The sequence below is a fragment of the Canis aureus genome, chromosome 32 (genome assembly GCF_053574225.1).
Source record: "Canis aureus isolate CA01 chromosome 32, VMU_Caureus_v.1.0, whole genome shotgun sequence".
In the NCBI taxonomy this organism is placed as follows: domain Eukaryota; kingdom Metazoa; phylum Chordata; class Mammalia; order Carnivora; family Canidae; genus Canis; species Canis aureus.
Genome location: NC_135642.1, coordinates 25,606,914 through 25,632,858, shown reverse-complemented (window position 1 = coordinate 25,632,858; position 25,945 = coordinate 25,606,914). Strand labels below are relative to the sequence as shown.

Sequence of the window (25,945 nt, the reverse complement as noted above, 5' to 3'; positions counted from 1 at the left end):
GCAAATGTAAAATGTATCCCTGTAAATCCAAACTATCCTACAGCTGAGTTGCAGCCAAGCATTTGTCACGTGAGTCAGGGCCATTTCTTCTCAGGTCTTAAACCATGTAGTGAACCCTACCTCTGTTTTTTTTTTTTTTTTTTGTAGCCTTACAGTTGACAAGATTTGGAGCACTACAATAGTTAAGGCCGAGCTCCCAGGACTTGACATCTGTATGGTCAGGAAATCTCCAAAACAGGAACACCAAATGATGTTCTGACAGCCTCCATCAGAACAAAAGTCAGGGCTGCTTTGGCCTGGGGACTTTGCACTCTTTTCCTTCCTCCCTCCCTCCCTCCCTTTTTTTTTTTTTTTAAAGATTTCATTTATTTATTTATTCATTCATTCATTCATTCATTCATTCATTCATTCATGAGAGGCAGAGACATAGGCAGAGGGAGAAGCAGGCTCCTCACACGGGGGCTGATGCAGGACTCGATTCCCTGACCCGGGATCATGCCCTGAGCCCAAGGCAGGTGCTCAACCTCCACCGCTGAGCCACCCAGGTGTCTCTTTTATACTTTCTTTACCATAACTAACTTCCTTCCTACCCTCCTTCCCTCCCTCCCTCCTTCCCTCCCTCCTTCCTTCCTTCTTTTTTCCTTCTTCCTTTCCTTTCCCTTCCCTCTCTTTTTCTTTTTCTTTTTTTTTTCGCATTCTCAGACGCAAGCCTCCTTTCTTAAAACGAAGCCCTATTTCTTGGGTGATTCACTCAGGCCAGGGGAAGCGACAAGGGCCGAAGAAGTCCTCTAGGCCGGCGCAGGTGGCCCGGGCCGGCACGAGGCGAGCTCGCGAGGGGGCTGCGGGGGCGCGCCCGGGGCACGCTGGGAAGGCCGGGCGCCGCGGCCTGACCCGGAAGAGCTGGCGCGTGGTAACCCCGGCTTCCCTGGCAACCGAGCAGGTGCCAGCCCTACCCATCCGCATCCTCTGGGACAGCCACCGCCCGGGATGCCGCTGCTCGTTAGCGATTACAACTGGCAGCAGACGAAGACTGCGGTGTTCATCTCCGTGCCTCTGCGAGGCGTCTGCGTCAGGGACGCGGACGTGTTCTGCACGGAAAACTATCTGAAGGTAGGAGCTGCAGTTGGCCCGCCGCGTCCCGGGCTCGTGGTCCGCAGCCTCTGAGCGCTGCTGTGTGCTTGCCTCGGCACAGGCGCGGCCTTGCAGATAGATAAGCGTCCTAAAATTTAGTTCTTTTTTTTTTTTTTTTTTAACTGAATCCCATAAGGTGATACCTCATCCATAGACAGATATCATCAGACCAGAGATTATTTTATCCACAATTTCCTCATATGCCTTGTATCTTTCGCGACCTCGAGTAAATTTATAACAGGCATTAAAAAAAAAATGATTTTGGCCTCTATCATTTTTTTTTTTAAGCCCGTGTCTCTATTTTGTGTGACTAAATTAACCTCTGTTTACCCTTTTCTGAATAGGTCAACTTTTCTCCATTTTTATTTGAAGTGTTTCTCTACGCGCCCATAGACGATGAAAACAGCAAAGCCAAGATTGGGAATGACACTATTGTATTCACCTTATATAAAAAAGAAGCGGCCATGTGGGAGACCCTTTCTGTGTCAGGTGGTAAGTTTTTTTTTTTTTATTAAAAGATGTTCATCTGGTTGTGCTTTTTATATTTTATACCTTAAAATTTTTTTCCAAAACAATTGTTTCTCTTCTAGAAGAAAAAATAGGAATGTGAGCATGATTTAAATAACATAGTGCTTCAGCTACCACTTAAATAACTTAAAGATTGAATAATTCAAAAGTTAGAGCACATTTATAATACTTCTCAAACATGTGGCCTTGTATCTTCAGAGGATAAAGCCTCTAGGTATGGTCTTTATTGAGCACTTATTTTGTATTAGGTAATCCTCAGAACAACCTATTACTTGGATTACCCCCCACTACCCCATTGTTTTTTTTTTTTTTTTTAAGGCAAGGCTACTGAGGCACAGAAGGGTTGAATAATTGGCACAGGTCACACAACTACTAAGGGGCAGACTGGAACCGGAGCTTTAGCGGTTTGACTCTAGAGCAGTGGTTCTTAAACCTGGCTACATATATGAATCACCTACATAACTTTTATTTTTATTTTATTTTATTTTAAAATTTTATTTATTTATTCATGAGAGATAGAGAGAGATACAGGCAGAGGGAGAAGCAGGCTCCATGCAGGGAACCTGATGCAGGACTTGATACCGGGACCCCAGGATCATGCCCTGGGCCTGAAGGCAGGCGCCAAACCGCTGAGCCACCCAGGGATCCCCATAACTTTTAAATAAGACAGGTCTGAAACTTACCCTAGACCAATCGAGTCAGTTTCTGTGAGTGGGCAAAGCTTTCCAGGGATGTGCAAAGCTGAGATCCCTGTACTCTGTACTCTTAATAAGTACTCTATTGGCTCTGTGGGTCAGTAATTGCCCTCTATTGCTTTACCTCTATTTTCTTCTCCCTGTTCTAGTTGTCATATATTCTAGGGATTTATACCTATGGCCTAAAATTTCTCTTAGGCCTCTGGCATTGAGTCTTGAGTAGGAACTACTGAGAATGGGAAGATTGCAGTCATTCTTTTTGTTTTTAAGTAATCTCTACACCCAACATGGGTCTTGAACTCATGACACCGAGATCAAGAGTCACATACTCTTCTGATTGAGCTAGCTAGGCACCCTGCAGTCAGTCATTCTTTATATTAATTATTTCGTGATATCTTGCAGTGGAATTTAATTTTGGAATCCCCAAGACCAGGTAGAATTTTTCTCTAAAATGAAAAAGTGATTTAGCGCCATTTTCAGCCCAGGACCTGATCCTGGAGACTTAGGATGGAGTCCCACATCAGGCATGGAGCCTGCTTCTCCCTCAGTCTGTGTCTCTGCCTCTCTCTATCTCTCTCTATCTCTCTGTTCTCATGAATAAATAAATTAAATATTTCAAGTCTAGTATTCAGCTCAGGAAGTACTGGTTAAGGTAGATTACCATAGCCAGACTACTTTAGCTCTTTAATCAGTTCCAGACAAACTTAAGAGTTTTTCAAAACCAAATTCTTGCTGTCCTACTCACTCCTTCCTTTGTGATTCAGTAAGTCTGAAATGGGGACTAGGACTATGTCATGAAACTTACCCAGGGTGTTCTGACTTTTTACCTAAGATTTAAATGTAAACACTTTAATTTATTTCAACTCTTATTGATAAACTTAAATTTTAAAGTAAGACGGGTCCAGAACCATCATCTACTATAATGGCTTAAGATAAACAGATTGGGAGTGGTGGGACCCCAGGTGATTCTGATGACTGACCAGGCTTGAGAACCACTGACTTAAATGTGTGTGTGTGTGTGTGTATCTATGTGCGTATCTGTCTCCAGGAAACATTTAGTCTGCCAACATTTTAGGATATAAAAAAAAAAAAAATCATATCAGAGAACCTGTTACTTTTCCTTACATGACAGTTTCTTCTATGTCAAATTTCCTTCTTAACCTCTTTGGCCATCTTTTCCAGGAGTGGGAATGGTATTTTTGTTCTTAATCATGATCTCCCTCTCTGGTTTATACATCTGCTTTCGATGCATACCTGCTTGATTCTTCTCTCATGGTAATATGATCATCCATTCCAAATTTTGACCACTTAAACCAAGGTTTAACAATTTTTTTCTGTACCAGATAGTATTTTGAATATTATGAGGCACATGGTCATAATTACTTAGTTCTGCTATGGTAGCACAAAAGTAGCCAATAAACAATACATATTTATTGATACCAAAATTTGAATTTTATCTAATTTTTATATGTCACAAGATATTATTTTGATTTTTCAACTATTTAAAAATGTAAAAATTATTCTTAGCTTGTGTGCTTGAGGAAAACAGGCAGCAGGTTATATTTGGCTGTAGTTTGCCAACCTCTGATTTAGACTAAAACAGCCTTAAAACCAGCTTATGTAATAAGTATTGAACATTGATTTTACTTCAAAAACCAGGCTTGAGATTCCTTTAGAAATCAAACTCAGTTACACATGCAATTCAGTGAAATTATTTAACAATATTATTTTTCATGTACAGTATGTGGAACTCTAGTCTATATACCTAGCCGTCCTCATTTTTTTTTTTTATTATTTATTTATGATAGGCACACAGTGAGAGAGAGAGGCAGAGACACAGGCAGAGAGAGAAGCAGGCTCCATGCACCGGGAGCCCGACGTGGGATTCGATCCTGGGTCTCCAGAATTGCGCCCTGGGCCAAAGGCAGGCGCTAAACCGCTGCGCCACCCAGGGATCCCCGTCCTCATTTTTCAAAACATATTTGCTTATTTTTTTTCCTGAAAATTTTTCTTGATATACTTTTCATTTCTTTTAGATGTGAAAGTAGGTTCTTTTAGTTATCTTTGCCCCTGAAGCTGGTCCAATTGTCTGCTAGTTTATTATTAAACAGGATGAGGGCTGGGAAAGGCTTCAGACTTAATTCCAGTCTTAAGTCCTAGCCAAGATTTTTGAATGAGTAAAAATTCCATGCTTTTTTTTCTTTTTAAGACAATTTCTTTGAAAATTAAAAATCCATACTTTTTAACTGCTAACTGAAATTTAGCATTCTCAACAACAGTTACCAACAAATATCACAAGTACATTTATATCACAAGTACATTTATCTTTTGTACTCACTACTTTGATATTATAGTATTTATTACACTTGTTGCTATATATTATTTAATGCATTAATGAAGAAGTATATATATTTATGTGATATTGTAGATCACAAAAAAAACCTCATCTCTTCTAGGAGACTTCATAGTGATGACTTATTATGATTCAGTTTATAAGCAAATAGCTCTGGTTGCTTGACAGAGAAGGAGAAGGATAAATATAGACTCTTTCCCTCCATACTGTCCCCTCTCCCTCTCTTTACTGCTTCCCCCTCTCATTTCACTACTTGCTCTCTCCCTTCTATGGCCCTCACCCTGTCCTAATCATCCCTTATTCATCCTCTCTCTTGTTCCCACTTTTTCTCATTCATGTTTTCTCTCTTTCTCTCTCATTCTCTCCCTCTGTAGTAATTAATTGCTGTTATAATTGCTTGCTTACTTTTTAATGTTAGCTTCTTGGCCAGTTTAATATTGAGAAAGGTTTTCATTTCTCCATGTGAAGTTGGGTACCCCCCCCACACACACGCAGTCTCATCCTGCATCAGTATGTTAAGCAGTCTTCTTGTAAGTCAAACATTCATCAAAATCCTAACTTAGTGATATTTCTTATTTTAGTTGACAAAGAGATGATGCAAAGAATAAGGGAGAAATCTATTTTACAAGCACAAAAAAGAGCAAAAGAAGCTACAGAAGCAAAAGCTACAGCAAGACGAGAAGATCAAAAATATGCACTAAATGTTATGATGAAGGTAAATAGCAGATTGATAGGAAAGTTCTCTAATTAAAGAGATAATAGTAAACTGTGTAAGGATAATTTATTCCAACCACTGTACTTCTTCACCTCTTCATTCAGACTTTGGTTATAGGACTTACTGTGTTAGAGAGGCTATCTACTACTTACATGTGTGAAAATCTGATGAAAATGAAGAGTATAAAGGTTGAACAATAGATTGTTTTAGGGAGAATGTTCTGTTTCCAAGGGAGTAAAAATATTATAATTTTCTATGGTAAAAGTGTTTTACTTCTTTTTAAATTTTGTAATAATAGACATTATTTAAAACAAGATCCTAGCTAAACACTAAATATTGATATTAATGTCTTTCTAATTGTTGAGGCTTCCAAGTTAAAGCTTTTTAAAAGAAAGATTTATTTATTTATTTTAGAGAGAGAGAGAGCAGACAAGCAAGGGGAGGGGCAGAAGCAGGAGAGAATCACAAGCAGACTCTTACTCCCCGCTGAGCTTGGAGCCTAATGTGGGGCTTGATCTCACATCTTGAGCCAGAATCAGGAGTTGGCCACTTAACCAGCTGAGCCACCTCAAGTTAAAGCTTTAATCAGCAATATATTTTTTGAGGATAATTCACTTACCAAGAAATTCACCTTATGTAAAGTTTACAATTCATTAGTTTATAGTATTTAGAGATGTGCGTCCATTACAACATTGGGGGATATTTTCATCACGCCCAAAAGAAACCATGTGCCATTTAAGAGTCACTCCATTTCTCCCATTCACTCCAGCCCCAGGCAACCATTAATCCCACTTTTTTTCTTTATAGATTTACCTATTCTGATTAATTTTTACAAGTAATTTCTTATCTCATATTCTCATTTTGACATATTGAAATGATTAAAGAATCTATAACTGACATTTCCTCAAGAGCTCAGTGTTCATTTTGCAATTAACTTTATTCGATTAATTTGAATTTAAAAGATTAGGGTTTAAGTAATAAAGAGGACTTGACTCATCCAGCGGGAAAAGTTCAGAGATAAAGCAGTGATCAGATATAGTTAAAACAAGGCTCTGATTCCATGTCTCTACATCATCCTTTAGCACTGCCTTTTCTTTGTGTCTGCTCATCCTTAGGTTGATAGTGAGATGATCCACGTCTGCATATAACAAGGCCCAGTGGAAGACAGGCTCCCTTGTAAGCCCCACAAAACAATTGCTTTAGATGTTGTAAAATGATACTAAAATTTGGACACATTGCAACACATATTCAAGTGAATCTTGAAGTCTTTGTTGCTTACCACTTGGTTTATAGCATCAGCTTTTTGGTATCTTTGTGCTGATCTATCATTCGTTCATTTTAGAGTCATTTATTGAATACTGTGAAAGGTGTTGCTGTGAGTTGAACAAGTCTTCACTTTCAGTTTACTCGTGATATACAGAAGATGACGGACAAGAAAAAAGAGATTACATCATAGGATGCATGAGAAGTCATGGGAGGATAAAAAGAGAACACTGACAAAAGACTGGTATCTCAGTCTGAGAGTATAGGCAGGAAATACGAGGCAGTGTTGTTTATGCTGAGTATTGGAGAATGAGTCACAGGTATCTGAGGAATAAATGGAAAAATTACAGACAGCTTGGATAAATCCATGACAGAACATGGCCCAATGAGGCAAGATTTGTTGGTCAGAATAAAATCTTAATATTTTGAAAATTTTTCTGAAGGTAATAGGAACTCCCTAGGGATTTTTCAGCAAGACTATCAAATTAATTGGGTTTGTATGTTGCAAAAGCTCATTCTGGCTAATGAGCATGAAGTGGTTGCCAGGGTGGAGGCAGAGCTTTTGTATTGTAAGATGGAAAGAACCTGAGTGTATTTATATATTGAAGGAAGCTAGTAAAGAGGGAGAAGTTGATAGTACAACCAAGGGAGGGGATTGATGGTGATGGAACAGGGTGGGATGAAGGTTGGAACAGCTGAAAAAAATTAGTCTTAGCTAAGAGTGGGATATTTTATCTTTGGACACTAGAGGGCAGGAATAATGAATAACAGGATTTGGAAAATTCTTAAGGACACATAGTTAAAAGAAGCCTTTGTTTTCAGGATGAAGGAAGCAAGAGGGAAAGATTGAGATGAAGGTATGGGTTTTGAAGTGATTAATGAAAGTTTGAAATACTGATGCCAGGCTAATCATCTGAAGCAGGCTCTCTTTGTCTGACAATTTTGACTGCTATGGCCTGCTTTTTCTCTTCTTTCCTGTTTTAGAGATTGCCCTCTTCTGAGTTTTCTTTTTGTTTTCTTCTTCAGGGGAAGTACTACTTCACTTTTGCCCTCTAAGCTTTTAATCTAGGTAAATTGAATTTGAAGTGCTTTCTTCTACTGTCATTTTCCTGAAGTTGAAATCAGAAATCTCAAAGTATGAAACAACTTTGCCTACTCATGCAGATGAGGTATGAATTGCTTTCTGTAATTGTCTGGGTTTTACTATAGGGCCTTAAAATGTTATCAGTGACCCAGATGCCCTGTTTATTGGAAATGTGTACAATGTACAAAAACACCACAAGGAACTGCTTGGCTCTTTTTTATTCTATTTTTTAATAGTAACGGTCATATTGCTAGCATTTTTTGTGTCTCCCAGGCCTCCTTTTTTTTTCTGTGTCTTCTTCCCTTTCAGTGTACCTCAGCACCTTGTTGACCCTATTGATTCTCTCACAATCCTGATTCTTGGTTTTACACATTTAGCATTTTCCCTATAAACCATTCTTAGGACTCTGTGCTTTTGGTATCTCCTGTTCTTTTTTTAAAAAAATATTTTAGTTATTTATTCATGAGATACACAGAGAGAGGCAGAGACACAGGGAGAGGGAGAAACAGGCTCCATGCAGAGAGCCTGACATCGGACTCTATCCCAGGTCTCCAGGATCACGCCCTGGGCTGAAGGCAGATGCTGAACCGCTGAGCCACCCCGGGATCCCCGGCATCTCCTGTTCTAATTTTTTTGATCTACTCTTTATATGTGAAATCTTCATTCTCTTACCTTGTTTGTTATTAACAGTTATTAGCATCATAAGACACTTAATTATGCTGTTAGTATACCCAGTCTTTGTATCACTGTTCCTTTTGAATTTTACTTTTCTTCTTTATTAGCTTTGATATTTCTTATTGAGAAGTTTTACAGACCAAATACACTTTGTTGTTTGTTATTCCTTCAAAGTGCTGCCATGGTGGCTTTTATTTTAAGTATTTTGTTTTTTAGTTATATTGAGGTGTAATTGGCATAAATTGTAATATATTTAAAGTGTATAATGTGAACATTTGATATACATATATTTTGTTAAAGGAATCCCATAGTTAAGTTAATTAATACATATGTCACTTCATATAATTACCCTTACATTAGATCTCACCACTTTTAGCTAAAAATTTGTATCCTGTTATAACTTCTTCCCCTTTACCCCGCCTCCTAGCCCCTGGCTACCACCATTCTGTTCTTTGTTTCTATGAGTTCAACTTAAAAAAGAAATTCTAGGGGAGCTGGGTTGCTCAGTGGTTTGGCGCCGCTTTCAGCCCAGGGCATGATCCATGTCGGGCTCCCTGCATGGAGCCTGCTTCTCCCTCTGCCTATGTCTCTGCCTCTCTCAGTCCCTCTCTGTGTCTCTCATGAATAAATGAATAAAATCTTTTTAAAAAAAAAAATTCTACATGTGATACCATGTAGTATTTCATATAAACCATGCATATATTATATAAAGTATATACATAGTATATATAGGTGTATGTATACATAATGAACATAATGACTGTATGTGTGTGTGTATACATATTTATCACACTTTCTTTAACCATTCACCCATCAATGAACACTTAAAATTGTTTCTGTAGAGATGCCTGGGTGGCTCAGTCAGTTAAGCATCTGACTTCTGCTCAGGCCGTGATCTTGGGGTCCTGGGATTGAGCCTTGAATTGGGCTCCCTCTCCCTCTGTCCCTCCCCCCTCAAATAAATAAAATCTTCTAAAAATATATTTTTTTAAAATTTTTTATTTAAATTCAATTAGCCTACATATAGTAGTTTCCAATGTAATGTTCAATAATTCATCAGTTTTGTCTAACACCCAGTGCTCATCTCATCATGTGCCCTCCTTAATGCCCATCACCCAATTACCCTATCCCCCAATCCACCTCCCCTCCATCAACCCTCAGTTTGTTTCCTATAGTTAAGAGTCTTTCATGGTTTTTCTCCCTCTCTGATGACATTCAGTTTTCCTTCCCTTACCCTATGATCCTCTATGCTGTTTCTTATATCTCACATATGAGTGAAACCATATGATAACTGTCTTTCTCTGACTGACTTATATTTCACTCAGCGTAATACCCTCCCTCTTCCTCTGCCCCTCTCCTCTCTCAAATAAATAAATAAAATCTTTTTTAAAAAGTTTGCTTCTCTATCTTGCTGTCATGAATAATACTACAGTGAACATGGTATGATAGTATAGACATTTCTTGGAGATAGTGGGTTTTTTTTTCGAAAATATACACTTGTCATTTATATATCTTCTTTGGAATATGACTAGACAGATCCTTGATCCATTTAAATGTTTATATTTATTTTCTTGCTACTGAATTATATGAATTTTTCTATATTTTGCATATCAACCCCTTACTGGCTAGTGGCTTGCAGATATTTTTCCCATTCCGTACATTATCTTTTCATTTGTTGATGTTTTCTTTGCTGTGCAGAAGCTCTTAAGATGTTGTTTCACCTTTTTTCTTTTGTTGCCTTTCCTTTAGTGTCAAGACTAAAAAATCACTGCCAAACGAATATCAAGGAACTTACCATCTATGTTTTCTTATAGAAGTTTTAGGTTTCAGATCTTACATTCAAGTCTTTAATCCATTTTGAGTTTTTGTACATAGTGTAAGGCAGGGATCCAGTTTCATTCTTCTGTATGTGAATATCCATTTTTTTCTAGCACCATTTATTAGACAGACTATCCTTTCATCATTGTACATTTTTGGTGCTTTTGTCAAAAATTAATTGATCATACATGCACAGGTTTATTTCTGGGCTCACTGCACAGGTTTATTTCTGGGCTCACATGCACACGTTTATTTCTGGTCTCTCTAGTATGTTTCATTGATCTGTGTCTCTGTTTTCATGGCAATACCATACTGTTTTAATTACTATAGCTTTGTAATACAGTATGAAATCAGAAAATATGATACCTCCAGCTTTGTTCTTCTTGCTCAAGATTCCTTTAACTAGTTACAATCTGTTTTTGGTTCCATACAAATTTTAGGATTGTTTTTTTCTATTTCTGTGAAAAATGACATTGGAATTTTGATAGGGGTTGCATTGACTCTGTAGATCACTTTGGGTAGTATGGACATTTTAACAATATTACTTCTTCCAATCCATCAACATGGAATATTTTTACATTTATTTGTGTCTTCTTCAGTTTCTTTCAGCAATGTTTTATAGTTTTTAGAGTACAGGTCATTCATTTCTTTGGTTAAATTTGTTCCTAAGTATTTTATTTTTTGATGCTATTGTAAATCAGATTTTCTTCTTAATTTTTCTTTCTGACAGTTTGTTATTAAAAACTATCAGAATTAGATATTTGTTATTATTAGAAACTAGTAGAAATGCAACTGATTTTTTTTATATTGATTTTGTGTCCTGAAACTTCACTGGATTTGTTTTTTTTGTTTTTTTTTTTTTTTAATTTTTATTTATTTATGATAGTCACAGAGAGAGAGAGAGAGAGGCAGAGACACAGGCAGAGGGAGAAGCAGGCTCCATGCACTGGGAGCCCAATGTGGGATTCGATCCCGGGTCTCCAGGATCGTGCCCTGGGCCAAAGGCAGGCGCCAAACCGCTGCGCCACCCAGGGATCCCTGGATTTGTTTATTAGTCCTAACAGGATTTTTTTTTTTCCTTTTGAGTCTTTAGAGTTTTCTATGTATGTCACTTGCGAACACAGATGCTTTTATGTCTTCCTTTTCAATCTGCATGACTTTTATTTCCTTCTCATGCTGAATTGTTCTAGCTTAGACTTTAGTACTGTGTTGAGTGGAGATGGTGAGAGAGCGTATTCTTGTCTTGTTCCTGATCATAGAAGAAAAGCTTTTAGCTTCTCACCATTGATTATGATGTTAGCTATGGGTTTATCATATATGGCCATTATTATGTTGAGATATGTTCCATATAGACCTAATTTGTTGAGAGTCTTTTTTTTATCATGGAAGGATGTTGAATTTTGTTAAGTGCTTTTACTATATTGATTGAAGTGATCATATGATTTTAACTCTTCATTTTTTTAGATTGGTATATGACATTGATTGATTTGCATATATTCGAACCAGCCTACATCCAGGGGATGAATCGCATTTGATCATGGTGTATAATCCTTTCTTTTTTTTTTTAATTTTTATTTATTTATGATAGTCACACAGAGAGAGAGAGAGAGAGAGAGGCAGAGACATAGGCAGAGGGAGAAGCAGGCTCCATGCACCGGGAGCCCGACGTGGGATTTGATCCCGGGTCTCCAGGATTGTGCCCTGGGCCAAAGGCAGGCGCCAAACCGCTGCGCCACCCAGGGATCCCCAATCCTTTGAATCAATGTACTGTTGACAATTTGCAAATATTTTGTTGAGAATTTTTACATGTATATTCATCAGGGATATTGGCCTACTGTATTTTTTTCTTGTAGTGTCCTTATTTGACTTTGGCACCAAGGTAGTGCTGGCCTCATAAAATGAATCTGGGAGTGTTCCCCACTCTTTAGTGTTGGAAGATTTTTAAAAAATGATATGTATTAGTTCTTTCTTAAATATTTGGTGGAATTTACCAGTGAAGCCATCTCATTCTGGACTTCTCTTTGTTGGGAGGTTTTTTACGACTGATTCAGTCTCTACTTATAATTGGTCTGTTTAAATTTTCTCTTCATCATTCAGTTTTTGTAGGTTGTACATTTCTACAAATTTATCCATTTCTTTTGGGTTTTCTAATTTGTTATATCATATTCTTGGTGGTTTCTTCTGATCCTTAGTATTTCTCTGTTATCAGTTGTGATGTCTCCTCTTTTATTTCTGATTTTGCTTTTTGAGTCTCCTCTTTCCTTAGTCTAGCTTAAGAGTTGTCAATTTGATTTATCTTTTCAAAGAAGCAGCTCTTAGTTTCACTGATCTTTTCTGTTGTCATTCTTGTCCTACTTCACTTATTTCAGCTTTGATTTTTATTATTTTTTTCCTTCTTCTAATTTTGGGTTTAATCCACTTTTTCTAGTTCCTTAACATATAAAGTTAGGTTATTTATTTGAGATCCTTTTTTTTTTTTCTTAAGGTAGAGGTTTATCAGTATAAAGTTCCCTTTTATAAATTGTTTTTCCTTCATCACATAAGTTTTGGTATTTTGTGTTTTCATTTTCATTTGTTTCAATATACGTTTTGATTTCCCTTTTATTTTCTTCTCTGACCCATTTGTTGTTCAGGAGAATGTTGTTTAATCTCCATATATTTGTGAATTTTCATTTTCCTCATTGCTGATTTCTACTTTTATGGCATTGTGGTCAGAAAAGATGCTTGAGATGATGAATAGTCTTAACATTTTAAATACTTTTTGGTCTAACATATAATCTGTTTTGGATAGTAGCCATCTTAGTAGGTGTGAGATGTCATTTCATTGTGGCTTTGATTTGCTCCTCAATGCTATTTTAATTTGAAATGTATCTTTGAAACCCACCTGTTACCTTCATTATTATCTCTGAGATTAAAACCTAAGCTGAAACCAAGAGTCAGATGCTTCATTGACTGTGCCACCCAGGTGCCCCATTTTTCCTACATTTAATTTCTTTTTGCTCTAATAGGAATGTACTAATTTTATGTGTAAATCTAACAAATTTCTAAGCATGTGAGATATTAACTTTACTCATTAATGTGGTAACATTAGAAAAGGCAGTATTCTCTAAAACTGCCTTTCTTATATATGCATTTTGTCAATTATGCTGACCTATTTCCTTTTTGTCTAAGTATATTCCAGGTTCACAGCATTTGTATAGAAGTAGACTTTTAGCAATCCTACATATGTCTACTTTTACTTCAAGCTTTTTCATCTTTTCCAGAGGCATGGTTAAAATTAATTAATTAATTAATTAATTTTACCCATTAGGGTATTTGTTGGCTTTCAAAAGAACAGTGTGTAGAAGAAGAAATACTTTTATTTAGAGAAAAATTGAAAGAACTGAAGTTGTTGAATGGTTCCTGTCTTCTCAACAGCAAAATCGGTTGAGATGGAAGTAGCAGAATGCAGTTAGGCATCTCTAAAAAGGAAATTGCAAAAGTCAATCATCAGAGACAAATAAAATTATTACTGAGAACCAAGGATGAGATAAAGGGCAGGATACAAAAATATATTAACTCATTTTCAGTAGTCCAAACCTGGTTTGAGAAGCAGTTTTCCTTCTCCCTCAATTCTGTCATTGTTTCATTTCTTGAATTTTTTTAAAGTATTTATTCTTTTTTTTTTTTTTAAAGATTTTATTTATTTATTCATGAGAGACACACAGAGAGAGAGAGAGAGGCAGAGACACAAAGAAGCAGGCTCCATGCAGGGAGCCTGACATGGGACTCAATCCGGGGTCTCCAGGATCATACCCTGGGCTGAAGGCGGCACTAAACCGCTGAGCCACCGGGGCTGCCCTGAAGTATTTATTCTTAAGTAATCTCCATACCCAGCATGGAGCTCAGACTCACAACCTGGAAATCATGAGTCCTGTGCTCTACTGACTGAGCCAGTGAGGCACCTTTGTTCCTTGAATATGAAGGCTAGTCAAAGGGGAACTTTGTAAAATACATAACATTAAATACATCAGTACTGTCTCTGTGTATAGTAAACTTGGGTACTGGCTTAAGGAAAATTTCTCCATCAGTAAGCTGAAACTGAATCTTTAAAAGGTACCAAACGATCATGACAGGGTTGTGAAATTATATAGTGTAAAAACAGATTTTTCTACCACATAATAACTTCCATTGAAGGAGAGAGAGAACCAACTAGCGTAATGAGAGTTTGCTTTTATCCTTGTGTACATGTGTAGTTTCCAAGTTACTTACAAATTCTTAGGCTTTTATAGTAAGTTCAGATGTCAATTTAATGAAGTAAATTTAAAAGGACAATAACTGGGCAGCCCGGGTGGCTCAGCGCTTTAGCACCACCTTCAGCCCAGGGTGTGATCCTGGAAACCCGGGATCGAGTCCCATGTCAGGCTCCCTGCATGGAGTCTGCTTCTCCCTTTGCCTGGGTCTGTGTCTCTCTCTCTGTCTCTCTCATGAATAAATAATAAAAAATAAAATAAATAAAGAGAGAATAACCTATGTCCAGATTTGTTGGAAAGCTGAACAAATTCCTCTCAGTAATTCATGAGTTTTATTTTTGGTTTGTGAATTAATTAGCCATTGGCTCTCCTTATAGCTCTTACTGTTTTCTTTGGGCCCCTTTCACCTATTTTGAAAATCTGCCAAAGGGAAAAGAGAAGTGTCTTAGTTGGCTCAGGCTATCATAACAAAAAATGACAGAGTGAGTGGCTTAAGTGACAGAAATTTATTTCCTCAGTTCTGGAGGCTGGGAAGGCCAAGATCTAGGTGTGGGCCAATTCACTTTCTCATGAGGACTCTTTTTCTGACTTACAAATGACTGCCTACACACTGCATTCTTACAAAGTGGAGAGAGCGAGAGAGAGCTCTGGTGTCTATTTCTTATAAGGACACTAATGCTGTTGTATTAGGACCCCACCCTTATGGTCTCATTTAACCTTAGGCCTTATCTCCAAATATTGTCACATCTGACAGGACTTCAACATGTAGATTTGGGGACCATGATTTAGTTCACAGTGGGAAGAGAATTAAAATAAAAATCAATTTTGTTACATTTTAGCTTTGGCTGTAACAGATGCTTATATCATTCTTAAACATCAGATTCTCATTTCCATAGAACACAAACAACTACATAATTTCAGAAGTTTACAACTTCCAAGAAAAATTTAAAAACCTTATTTATTAAACTTCAGACTGAATTAGTATTTTAATTTTCTTTCTTAAGGGAATTCATTGTTAGAAGTATATACAGCTACATGTGTATGATAATACTTTATGGTATTCTTACCTGGGCCACCTGGGCGCCTCAGTTGGTTAAGCATCCAACTCTTCATTTTGGCTCAGGTCGTGATCTCTCAGTCATGGGCTCAAGCCTGGAGTTGGGCATTTTTGCACATTGTCTATTTTTTCCATTAGAATTCTTAACATATTAAACAGTTATTTTAAATTTCATGTCTGATCATTCTGTGTTATATCTTGAATCTGGTTCTGTTGATTATTGTCTTTCTATGTTGTGTTTTTCTTGCCTCTTGACATGTCTTGAAATTTTTTTGTTGAAAGCTAGATATGTATTAGGTGGTAGAAACTGAGGTTATTAGGTTGTTGGGGTATAGATTTATTTTAATGTGGCTGCTATGTTTAATGTTAGCTGTGGCTGTAGATATGAGAGGCTTTAAAGGTCTCTAGTGCCTTTTTTTTTTTTTTTTAAACTCCTCCTTTGACTCTTGGCTTCTTCAACTGTTCCTCCTCTGAGGGAGTCTTTATTGTAAGATTCTCTTATATAATATACTCTCATTATCCTAGAACACTTTCGGTGTGGTAGTACATTACAAGGGAGGGGAAGCGTCCATAATCTTTCAATTCAATATCACTTTTTTGGGGGGCCTATAACTTGGGGCTGTGATCTTTACAAGTCTTCCCCTGGTGAGGCAGCTTTTCCCCACTGTCTCCTATTCCCTTCCTTGGCTGTAGTGCCAAGGTTTATTTTCTTGAATCCCTGACTATTAACTATTTTCTTCTTTCCTTAGGTGGGGGACAGGAAGTCTGGAGAAGACTGGAGTGGGAGAGATTCTTTTCCCCCAGCAGGGATAAGGGACTTCTGCTCTGGTGGGGTCCTTTTTTTCTGGATAGTAGGTCTTTAAGGAGAATGCTCTGGATATTTCTGTAAATCACAATGATTATTCTTCCCCTCCCTTTGCCAGAGACTCAAAGTTATCCTATCCAGAGCTTCACCATTGTAGCCTAATGAGGTTTCTGGAGGTGAAGCCCACAAAAATATGGGGGCACTCCTTAAGACTGGGGCCTCAAAGAGTTTATCCTTCTCCTACTAGTCCACCCTTAGGCTCCAGTATTTTGTCAAAATTACCATTTAAGTGTTCCTACTAGTTTATAGCTCTAGTTACTTTTGCTACAGGCAAGCAGATCCTTGTCTTTTGGGATACATCTTTCTCTCCAGATTTCAAGGTAGCTGTTTGCCCTGCAACTTTCTTCTCTGATGAGTCCAAGAACTCTAGTTTTCAGTTTGTCTTTTTTTGTTGTTGCAAAGATTGGAGTGACAACGTCTAAGCTTTTTGCATGTCAAAGCTGAAACTAGAGCCCCTTTATAATATATATATTTAGGTTGCTATAATACTTAAATGGTTGCTAGATGTATCTTTAAGTTATAATAATCTACTTCAGGTAAACACTGACTCAATTCCAATAAGACATAGCAACTTTGCTGTAATACAACACTATTATCACTATTATCTTTGGGCTGCTTTGCCATTCATGTATATATATTTGTTATAACTCAACAACACCTGTTATAATTTTACTTTGAAAATTAGCACTTTTTAAAAAATCACAGGTTTTTAAAGAAATAAAGAGGAGTAAAGGCAAAAAAGTCTGTATTGTCTTTTCTTTTCTTGACTAAACAATGTAATATACTATCAGCAGTCCTCTTTTCCTCCCTCATGATTTGTTTGTTTTATAACTGGAAATGTATATCTTTTAGCCCCTTTTACTCATTTCACCCAACCCAGCATTCCATCCCTGGCAACCAGCAGTTTGTTCATGGTATCTAAGAGCTTAGGATTTTTTTGTTTTATTTTTTAAAATTTTTTTTATTTATTTATGATAGTCACACAGAGAGAGAGAGAGAGAGAGAGAGAGAGGCAGAGACACAGGCAGAGGAGAAGCAGGCTCCATGCACCAGGAGCCCAACATGGGATTCGATCCCAGGTCTCCAGGATGGCGCCCTGGGCCAAAGGCAGGCTCCAAACCGCTGCGCCACCCAGGGACCCCCGACTTTTTTGTTTTAGATTCGATATATAAATGAGATCGGATATTTGTCTTTCTCTGTTTTGTTTCACTTAGCATAATGCCCTCAAAATCCATCCATGTTGTTGTAAATGACAGGATTTCATTCTTTTTTTTGTGGCTAAACAATATCCTATTGTGTTTATATTCCAAATTTTCTTTATCTGTTCATCCTTTGGTAAATATTTAGGTTGTTCCCATGTCTTGGCTACTGTAAATGATGCTGCAGTAAAGCTGGGGCAGTGCATATATCTTTTGAATATGTGTTTTCCTTTTCTTTGGAAGTAAAGTTACTGGATCATATGGTAGTTCTACTGTTTATTTTTTGAAGAACCTCCATATGGTTTTCCATAGTGGTTGCACCAATTTACACTCCCCCCAACGGTGCACAAGATCTGTATCCTCACCAACACTCGTTATTTCTTTTCTTTTTGGTTTAGCCATTCTAACAGGTGTGAGGTGATATCTCACTGAGGTTTTGATTTGCATTTCCCTGGTAATTAGTGATGTGAGCATCTTTTCATGTACTTGTTGGCCACCTGTATGTCTTCTTTAGTAAGATGTCTATTTGGATCTTCTCTGTTCATTTTTTAATTGAATAGTTTGTATTTTTGGTGTTGAGTTGCATGAGTTCTTTATATATTTTGGATATTAGCCCCTTATCAGATATTTTAATTTGCAAATATTTTCTTTCATTCGGCAGGTTACCCTTTCATTTTGTTGATGGTTTCCTTTGCTATAAAAGCTTCTTAGTTTGATATCCCCATTGTTTATTTTTTTGCTTTTCTCATCTTTGCTTTTAATGTCAAATCCAAAAAACATCATCAAGACCAATTATCAAGAAATTTACTGCCTATGTTTTCTTCTAGGAGTTTTATGATTTTAGATCCTACATTCAAGTTTTTAATCCATATTGAGTTAAATTATGTGTTTGGTGTAAGATAGTGGTCCAATTTTATTCTTTTGCATGCAGATATCTAGTCTTCCCAATATCATTTGTGAAGAGATTGTCCTTTCTCCATTATATATTTTGGTTTCTTTGTCTTAAATTAATTGGCCATATATGTATCCGTTTATTTCTGGGCTCTCTATTCTATGCCATTGATCTATCTGTTTTTATGCTGATACCATACTTTTAAGTTTCAGTTACTATAGCTTTGTAAAATAGCTTGAAATCTGGGGGGTTGATGCCTCTAGCTTTGTTCTTTATCAAGATTGTTTGGTTATTCAGGGTCTTACATGGTTCTGTGCAAATTTACTGTTGTTTTTTTCAATTTCTGTGAAAAATGCCTTTGGAATTTCAGAGATTTCATTGAATTTGTAGATTGCTTTGTGTGGTATGGACACTTTAACAATATTCTTCTAATTCGTGAGCATGGAATATTCCATTTATTTGTGTCTTCTCTAATTTCTTTCATTAATGCATTAATGTCTTATGGTTCTCAACATACAAGTCTTTTACCTCCTTGGTTAAATTTATTTTTAGTCTTATGGTTTTCAACATACAAGTCTTTTACCTCCTTGGTTAAATTTATTTTTAGGTATTTTATTCTTTTGATGTAATTGTAAATGGGATTGCTTTCTTTTTCTTTCTGAAAGCTCATTATTAGTATACAGAAATGCAGCAGATTTTTTTTTTAACATTGATTTTATATCCTGCAACTTTACTGAATTTAACAGTTTTTTGGTGGAATCTTTAGGGTTTTCTTTTCTTTCTTTTTTTTTTTTAAGATTTTATTTATTCATCAGACACACACACACGTGCGCGCGCATACACACACACAGAGGCAGAGACACAGGAAAAGGGAGAAGCAGGCTCCATGCAGGGAGCCCGATGTGGGACTTGATCCTGGGACTCCAGGATCATGCCCTGGGCCAAAGGCAGGCGCTAAACCACTGAGCCACCCAGGGATCCCCTCTTTAGGGTTTTCTACATATAATATCATTTCTGCTGCAAATAGTGACAGTTTTACTTCTTCCTTTCTGATTTGGATGTCTTATATTTCTTGCTTTGACTAGGGACTTCTAATACTGTATTGAATTATAAGTGGTGAAAGTTTGTATTCTTGTTTTGTTCCTGATCTTAGAGGAAAAGCTTTTAGCTTTTCACCATTGAGTGTGATGTTAGCTGGGAGCTTGTCATATATGGGGTTTCTTACACTGAGGTATGTCACCTCTGTACCCACTTTGAGAGTTTTTATCATAAATGGATGTTGAATTGTATTGTTTTTTTAAACTTCTTAAATTGTGATATAATATACATTACATAAAATTTATTATTTTATTCCTTAATTGTTCAGTTCAGTGGCTTTAAATACATTAATGTTGTGCTACTTTCATCACCATCCATTACCAGAGCTTTGTTCATGTTACAAAAGTAAAACACTGTGCCCATTAAACAATAATAACTCCCCATTCCCACCTTCCCTCAGACCCCCACTTTACTTTCTGTTTCTATGATGACTACCTTAGGTACCTCATGTAACTGAAATCATACCATATTTGTTCTTTCATGACTGGCTTATTTCATTTAGCATAATGTCTTCAAGTTTATTACATAATAGCATGAGCTTGTGTCAGAATTCTCTTCCATTTTAAGGCTGAATAATGGTCTATTTATATACCACATTTTGTTTATCCATTTGTATTGTTTCTTATATTTATGGACACATTTACCATTTCCCATGCTCTTCATTCCTTCTTGTGGATCTAAGTTAGTGTCTGGTGCCCGTTTCCTTTCAGCCTAAAGAACTTCCTTTAGTATATCTTGCAAGGCAGGTTTGCTAACAATAGATTTATTTAACTTGGAATATGTTTATTTCATCTTCATTTATGAAGAATGGTTTTGCTGAACATAGAATTCATAGTTTATATATTTTTTCCATCAGTATATCGAACATGGCATTTAACTGTCTTCTGTCTTCCATTGTTTCTAATTTGGAATTAGGCTTGTTTGGATTGTCATTTCCCATATATGATGAACCTTCTTTCTCTTGCTACTTCCAAGATTTTCTTCTTTGTTTGGCTTTTGTATTAACTTAGCAGTTTTCACTAAGTTTTATCTAGGTATATCTCTTTGTGTTTATCTCTTTGTATATATCTCTGGGTTTCTTGAACTTCTTGTTTTCATCCAATTTGACAAGTTTCTGTTACCAATTACTTTCTGAACATTTGTTGGTTGAAAACTATACCATTTGTTTTATTTACTTTTTCAAAAACTATACATTTTAGTTAATAGATGATAGCAATTCTGGGTTTTGTTTTATTTTTGTTTATAGTTTACTTATTGAGGGCTGTTTATTTTTTAGTAACTTGCCTGTACTTTGTGAAGTGAGTCTAGTCTCCTTTGACACACAGCTGCTGATGTCTCTGTTAAGTTTTTTAATTCTTTTTTTTTAGGCTGGCTTCCTTAGGAATCTTTCCTGTGTCTGCATAACTTAATTGTTAACTAATGATATGGGCAGAGGTGGTAGAGGCTCCCACCCTTTGCTGATTGGTTTATGGATAGCTTTTAGAATACATTCGAAGTTGGAGCCAGTTTTCAGACTTTCCTTGGCTTCATTTTTATTTTTTTAAGATTTTATTTTTAAGTAATCTCTTACACCCAGCATGAGCTCAGACTCACAACCCTGAGATCAGGAGTCACACGTTCCACTGACTGAGCCAGCCAGGTGTCCTGCCTTCTTCACTTTATGCCAAGCTTCCTCCGGTCTCCCTAACAAGTATATAGCTTTCTGTTTAGCCAGAGTTGTATGGTAAGCTTGTCATAGACTTTCTGTGGTTTCTTCATTTACATGATCTTCTTGTTAATTTTCTGACTAGTCAGGCACTCACCTTAACCAGGACTTCAACTGCAGACCCCAATTTGAAATTTTCCTTATTCATTACCAACCAAGTCTATCACTTTTATCCACCAAAGCCATGGATTTTCACCTCCCCACCCTGAAATGAGTCTACCCTTTTTGCCAACAAAGTTGTTGGGTTTTTCTTGCTAGTTTCATGTTGGCAGAACTGCCAGTCTCATTCAAGCTGGCAGTGGGTGGTTGGCAGCAACCTCAGGCAGGGCACAGCATCTTACTGTTTTTACCTGTAACTTTAGCATTTATTCTAGAATGAACACTTCTCAATTTGCAGGCTGTCTTTGCTTAGTTTCCAGTGCTCTGAAATGGTTCTCTTTGATAGATTTGTCCAGCTTTTACTTGATATTTGTGCATGGGAATTGCCAACCCCTTAGTGCCTCTATAAAATCTGTACTTTTTTTTTTTTTTTTTTTTGCAGGTGAATTTCACATTTACCTATCAAGCTCCCTAAGAAGTACTCTTGGTATTTTGATTAGATCTACATTGACTTTATAAGTTAATTTTCACAATATGAATATATTTACATTATTGAGATTTCCGTCGGGGAACATGGCATTTATCTCCATTTATTTGGACTTACCCCTCAGTAAAATCATTGTTATTTATTTATTTATTTATTTATTTATTTGAGAGTGTGTGTGCAAGCAAGGAGGTAGGGGCTGAGGGAGAGGAAGAGAGAGAATCTTAAGCAGGATCCATGCCCAATGTGGCTCAATCTCACAACCCTGAGATCATGACCTGAGCTGAAATCAAGAGTTGGACGCTTAACCAACTGAGCTACTCAGGAGCCCCCTCAGAAAAGCTATTTAACATACAGCTAGGACTTACTCATATTTTGTTAAGTTTATTCTTGACATTTTAAAAATTTGTTATCAGTTGCTAATGAAATTATTTTTCCATTTTATTTTTCTAATTGTTTATTGCCAGTTTGTAGGAAGGTAAGTTTTTATGAGTTCATATAAGTTGATCTTGTATATGACTACTTTGCTGAACTTAACTTTTCTAATAGTTCTAATAGTTTGTCAGTTTGTTATTTTGGTTCTTTTAGGTAATAAACTATGTTATTTACAAATAATGACAATTTTATTTCCTTCTAATCTATATTTATATTTTTATATTTATTTTAAAAATCTATTAAAACATAAAACTTTAATACATATAAAATTTTATATTTATTTTAAAAATTCTATTGTATAGGTTGTGATCTCTAGGAAAGTAACAAAACAGTAGGCATACTGGATTTAATGACTTTGCTAGAAATATTTTTAATTCTTCACCATGAAGTATGACATTATAGGAGTCATTTTATTAAGCTAAAATTTTTCTTTTGTTCCTAGTATCAACTGCTGTTTTGGCATGTACTAAGATCACATTGTTTTCCTCTTTTGATTTCCTAATATCACAAATAAGAAATGTGCTATTTTATCAAGATGCATTATAATTTTAATTCCCTCACTTCAATTTGCTAATATTTTATGATTTTTGCATGTAATTCATAATATGTATTGGCTTATAAAGAATAATGCCTTAATAAACTAGACATTCATTCCAAATTAAGTATAGATTTCCCCTTCTTCAGGAATTTGGTTTAGGACCTGTTCATTATCCCCCTATTATTTACATTTGCTGTCTATATTAAATTAATACTCCACACTAAATGGCATCTTTTTATTTTTAATAGTACAAAGCACTTAAAATTCAGTTTCTTCGTGTGATGATTGTTTTTTTTTACCTTTCTGAGTTTTCCTGTTACTATACAGTCCTTTAAGTGCTATGTTTCCCATATTATATTTTTTAATAAAAGAACTTCAAGAATTTTTAGTATTTGTCTGTCATTCATATATTCAGTCTCCCCTTTCCTTTTATTATAAGGAATTTTGTAGTATTCTTGTTTTTCTCTTCATTCTAGTCTCTCACCTATTCTATGAAGCCTTTTTTGATCCCTCCTCTTTCCCATTACCTCCTGAAGAGTTAGACTTTTTTTTGTTTCTTATAAAACTTATTATAAATTAAGTTATACATGTATGTATATATATAGTTCTCTCAATTACCTCACCTTTGGTGTAATACCATAATTTTCCTATTCCTTTTGGTTATAAGGACAGTCTCCTCTTTGGTAATTAAGACTTAGTCTTACACATTTTTAAAAACTTCTCAAAATTCACTCCACTTATAGGAGTTATGAGGGATTGAGGGTGTTCTGACTCCACACACTTTTCCTTTCTTCCATGTGTTGGGGCAGAGAGGAAGCAGGAGAAAAGGCAAACCCATCATTAAACTGGGTGAAGTTTTCATCTTCTCCTTTTAGGTTGTGGCTGCCTCTGGCTCACACTGACTGGTCATCATGCCCTGTTGTCAGGCATTTAAAGGCTGGCTCATTGCCACATGTAAGATTCTTCCTGGCCTAACCTACTGGCAGCTCACTGACGAGTCTTTGGACTTAGAACATGTAAAAATTATTATCTTTGGTGCTTCGTTTACGCCTTATATGCAATTCTGGGACTATAGGAATCTCCTGTTCAGTAATATGTGAAATTTATTTTAAAGCCAGTGTTCCACAGTCCAATAGGAAAATAACAAACAGTCTTCCAGAGGAGGGTATTAGGTCACTAAAGAACACTTCTTTAGTGCAGTTTCATACCTATGTTTATTCTGTATCCTGAAATAATTCAGCCTCTAGGAAACTTCATCCCAACATGTTATTCTAGAGCTGTGCCAAAGGTACTATTTAAATGTAAATTAATTTAAATTTACATTAATGAAACTTGATGAAATAAAAATGTAGTTTTTCAGTCACATCAACCATATTTTAAGTGCTTAATAGCCATGTGTGGCAAGTGGCTTCTGTATCAAATAGCACAACATTACCATCATTGAGAAAATATCTATTAGCCACTGCTTGTCTAGAGGACAGGGATGAGAATTTTTGTTTTCTAGAGGATAGAGGTGAGAATATTTTGTTACCACAGGAAAATCAGACACATAGAATCAATTATATACACCAACCAGTTACTCTTTCACAAGATTTTCTTTCCTTGCCCATATGAAGGAAGTCTGTGAAAGGGAGAAAAGTTAGCACACTCCTGTACAATGTACTGCTTTCAAATTCATCTGATAGTTAGCTTTTCTTGTGGAAACTTCAAGTAATTGTTACTGCAAATGTAGTTGGCAGCAGCATTCGAAGTTCAAACATTTCCACCCACCATAGACAAACCCCCTAGTTTATCCTTCCCATTTCCTTTCTTACTATTCCCTCATTCCTTTGGGGAAGGTTGGCACAACTTCAGTCCCAAGACAAGGGGAGACTGGCATAAGTAGAAAGGCAAATGTGTGTGTGTGCGTGCATGCATGCATGTGTGTGCGTGTGTGTGTGTGTGAATTTTGGGAGAAGTGAGTTGATTTTTAGAAAAATAATTTTTTTTTACCAAACCCTTAGATATCATTTAACTGAATGCCTGCCCCCATTTTACATGTGATAAACTGAGGCTAGAGAAGATTGCTCAAAATTTTATCAATAGTTAATGGTAAATCTGGAACTAAAAAACTAAAACCTTTATTCCATGACATTCCATGACATCATTTATCGTTCCCATTTTAATTTTTAATTCACTATTCTGCTTCATATACAATGACAAGAGTTTAGAGGTAAGACTAATTAATTATAATGAATTTATTATTTTTAAAGTGTTGCATTTTGTATATTTTAAGGTTTTGATAATTGTAATTTTTCAGATTGAAGAAGAAGAGAGGAAAAAAATAGAAGATATGAAAGAAAAGGAACGAATAAAAGCAACTAAAGAATTGGAAGCCTGGAAAGAATGTCAAAGAAAAGCTGAAGAACAAAAAAGAATTCAGAGAGATGAGAAATTTTGTGAACAAGGAAAGAAAATTGAAGAAGAGAGAAACAAATTAAAACATAAGAGCCTTACTAAAATTTCGGAATCTAGAAATCTTGCCACGAAAGGTATGATTACTTTAATATTTTCTGGGAAAGTGAGTCCATTTGAAGTAGACATATCCCTTTTCTTTGTAATCTATTTACAATATTAGGTCATTATTTTGGTATACTGAGAACAAGTACTACCATATAGAGGCTAAGGTGAAGGATTTATTTCTTCCTTTAGGAAATAGTGACATTTTCAAAATACAATGAGCAAGGATTCAGTGTTGTTTTTGCTTGCGTGCTTCATTTTGAAATGTATGCTGGTGTGGTTAAATAAGTGTTTAACTCAGATCCAAAAAGACTATTTGTAGACTAGTAATGCCAGGGGCATTCATTTATTTCTTTAGAGAAAAGAAACTAGGAATTTCATTAAAGACTTTTTCCTCACATGACTCAGGAACATGAGTGCTATTGCACAAACTTAGTTGTAAGCAAATAGGAGCTCATCTCACATTTGATCCTGATGTGTTCAGAAATAAAAGAACATATTTATTTATTGATAGCTAAGAGTTTGATTTTATATGATTTTAGAATATTAAACTTTGTTTCAGGTATATTTAGTAGTGGAA

The 25,945-nt window shown here is 36.1% G+C and overlaps 1 protein-coding gene across 3 annotated transcripts in view; it reads left to right on the top strand.

Annotated features, from left to right (window-relative positions):
• Nucleotides 1-906: 906 nt before the first annotated feature.
• DNAAF4 (dynein axonemal assembly factor 4) overlaps nt 907-25,945 on the top strand; it is a 95,270-nt gene continuing 70,231 nt past the window's right edge. For 2 of the 3 annotated variants that reach the window (XR_013370312.1, XM_077881180.1), the window contains exons 1-4: nt 910-1,110; nt 1,476-1,623; nt 5,289-5,422; nt 25,166-25,397. Coding sequence is in view for 2 of the 3 variants with exons in the window: in XM_077881180.1 (XP_077737306.1) it covers nt 988-1,110; nt 1,476-1,623; nt 5,289-5,422; nt 25,166-25,397 (637 nt within the window). In the remaining variant the exon portion in view is untranslated. Of the gene's footprint in view, nt 1,111-1,475; nt 1,624-5,288; nt 5,423-25,165; nt 25,398-25,945 lie in introns of all 3 variants that reach the window. The other variant, XM_077881181.1, reaches the window with a different exon arrangement.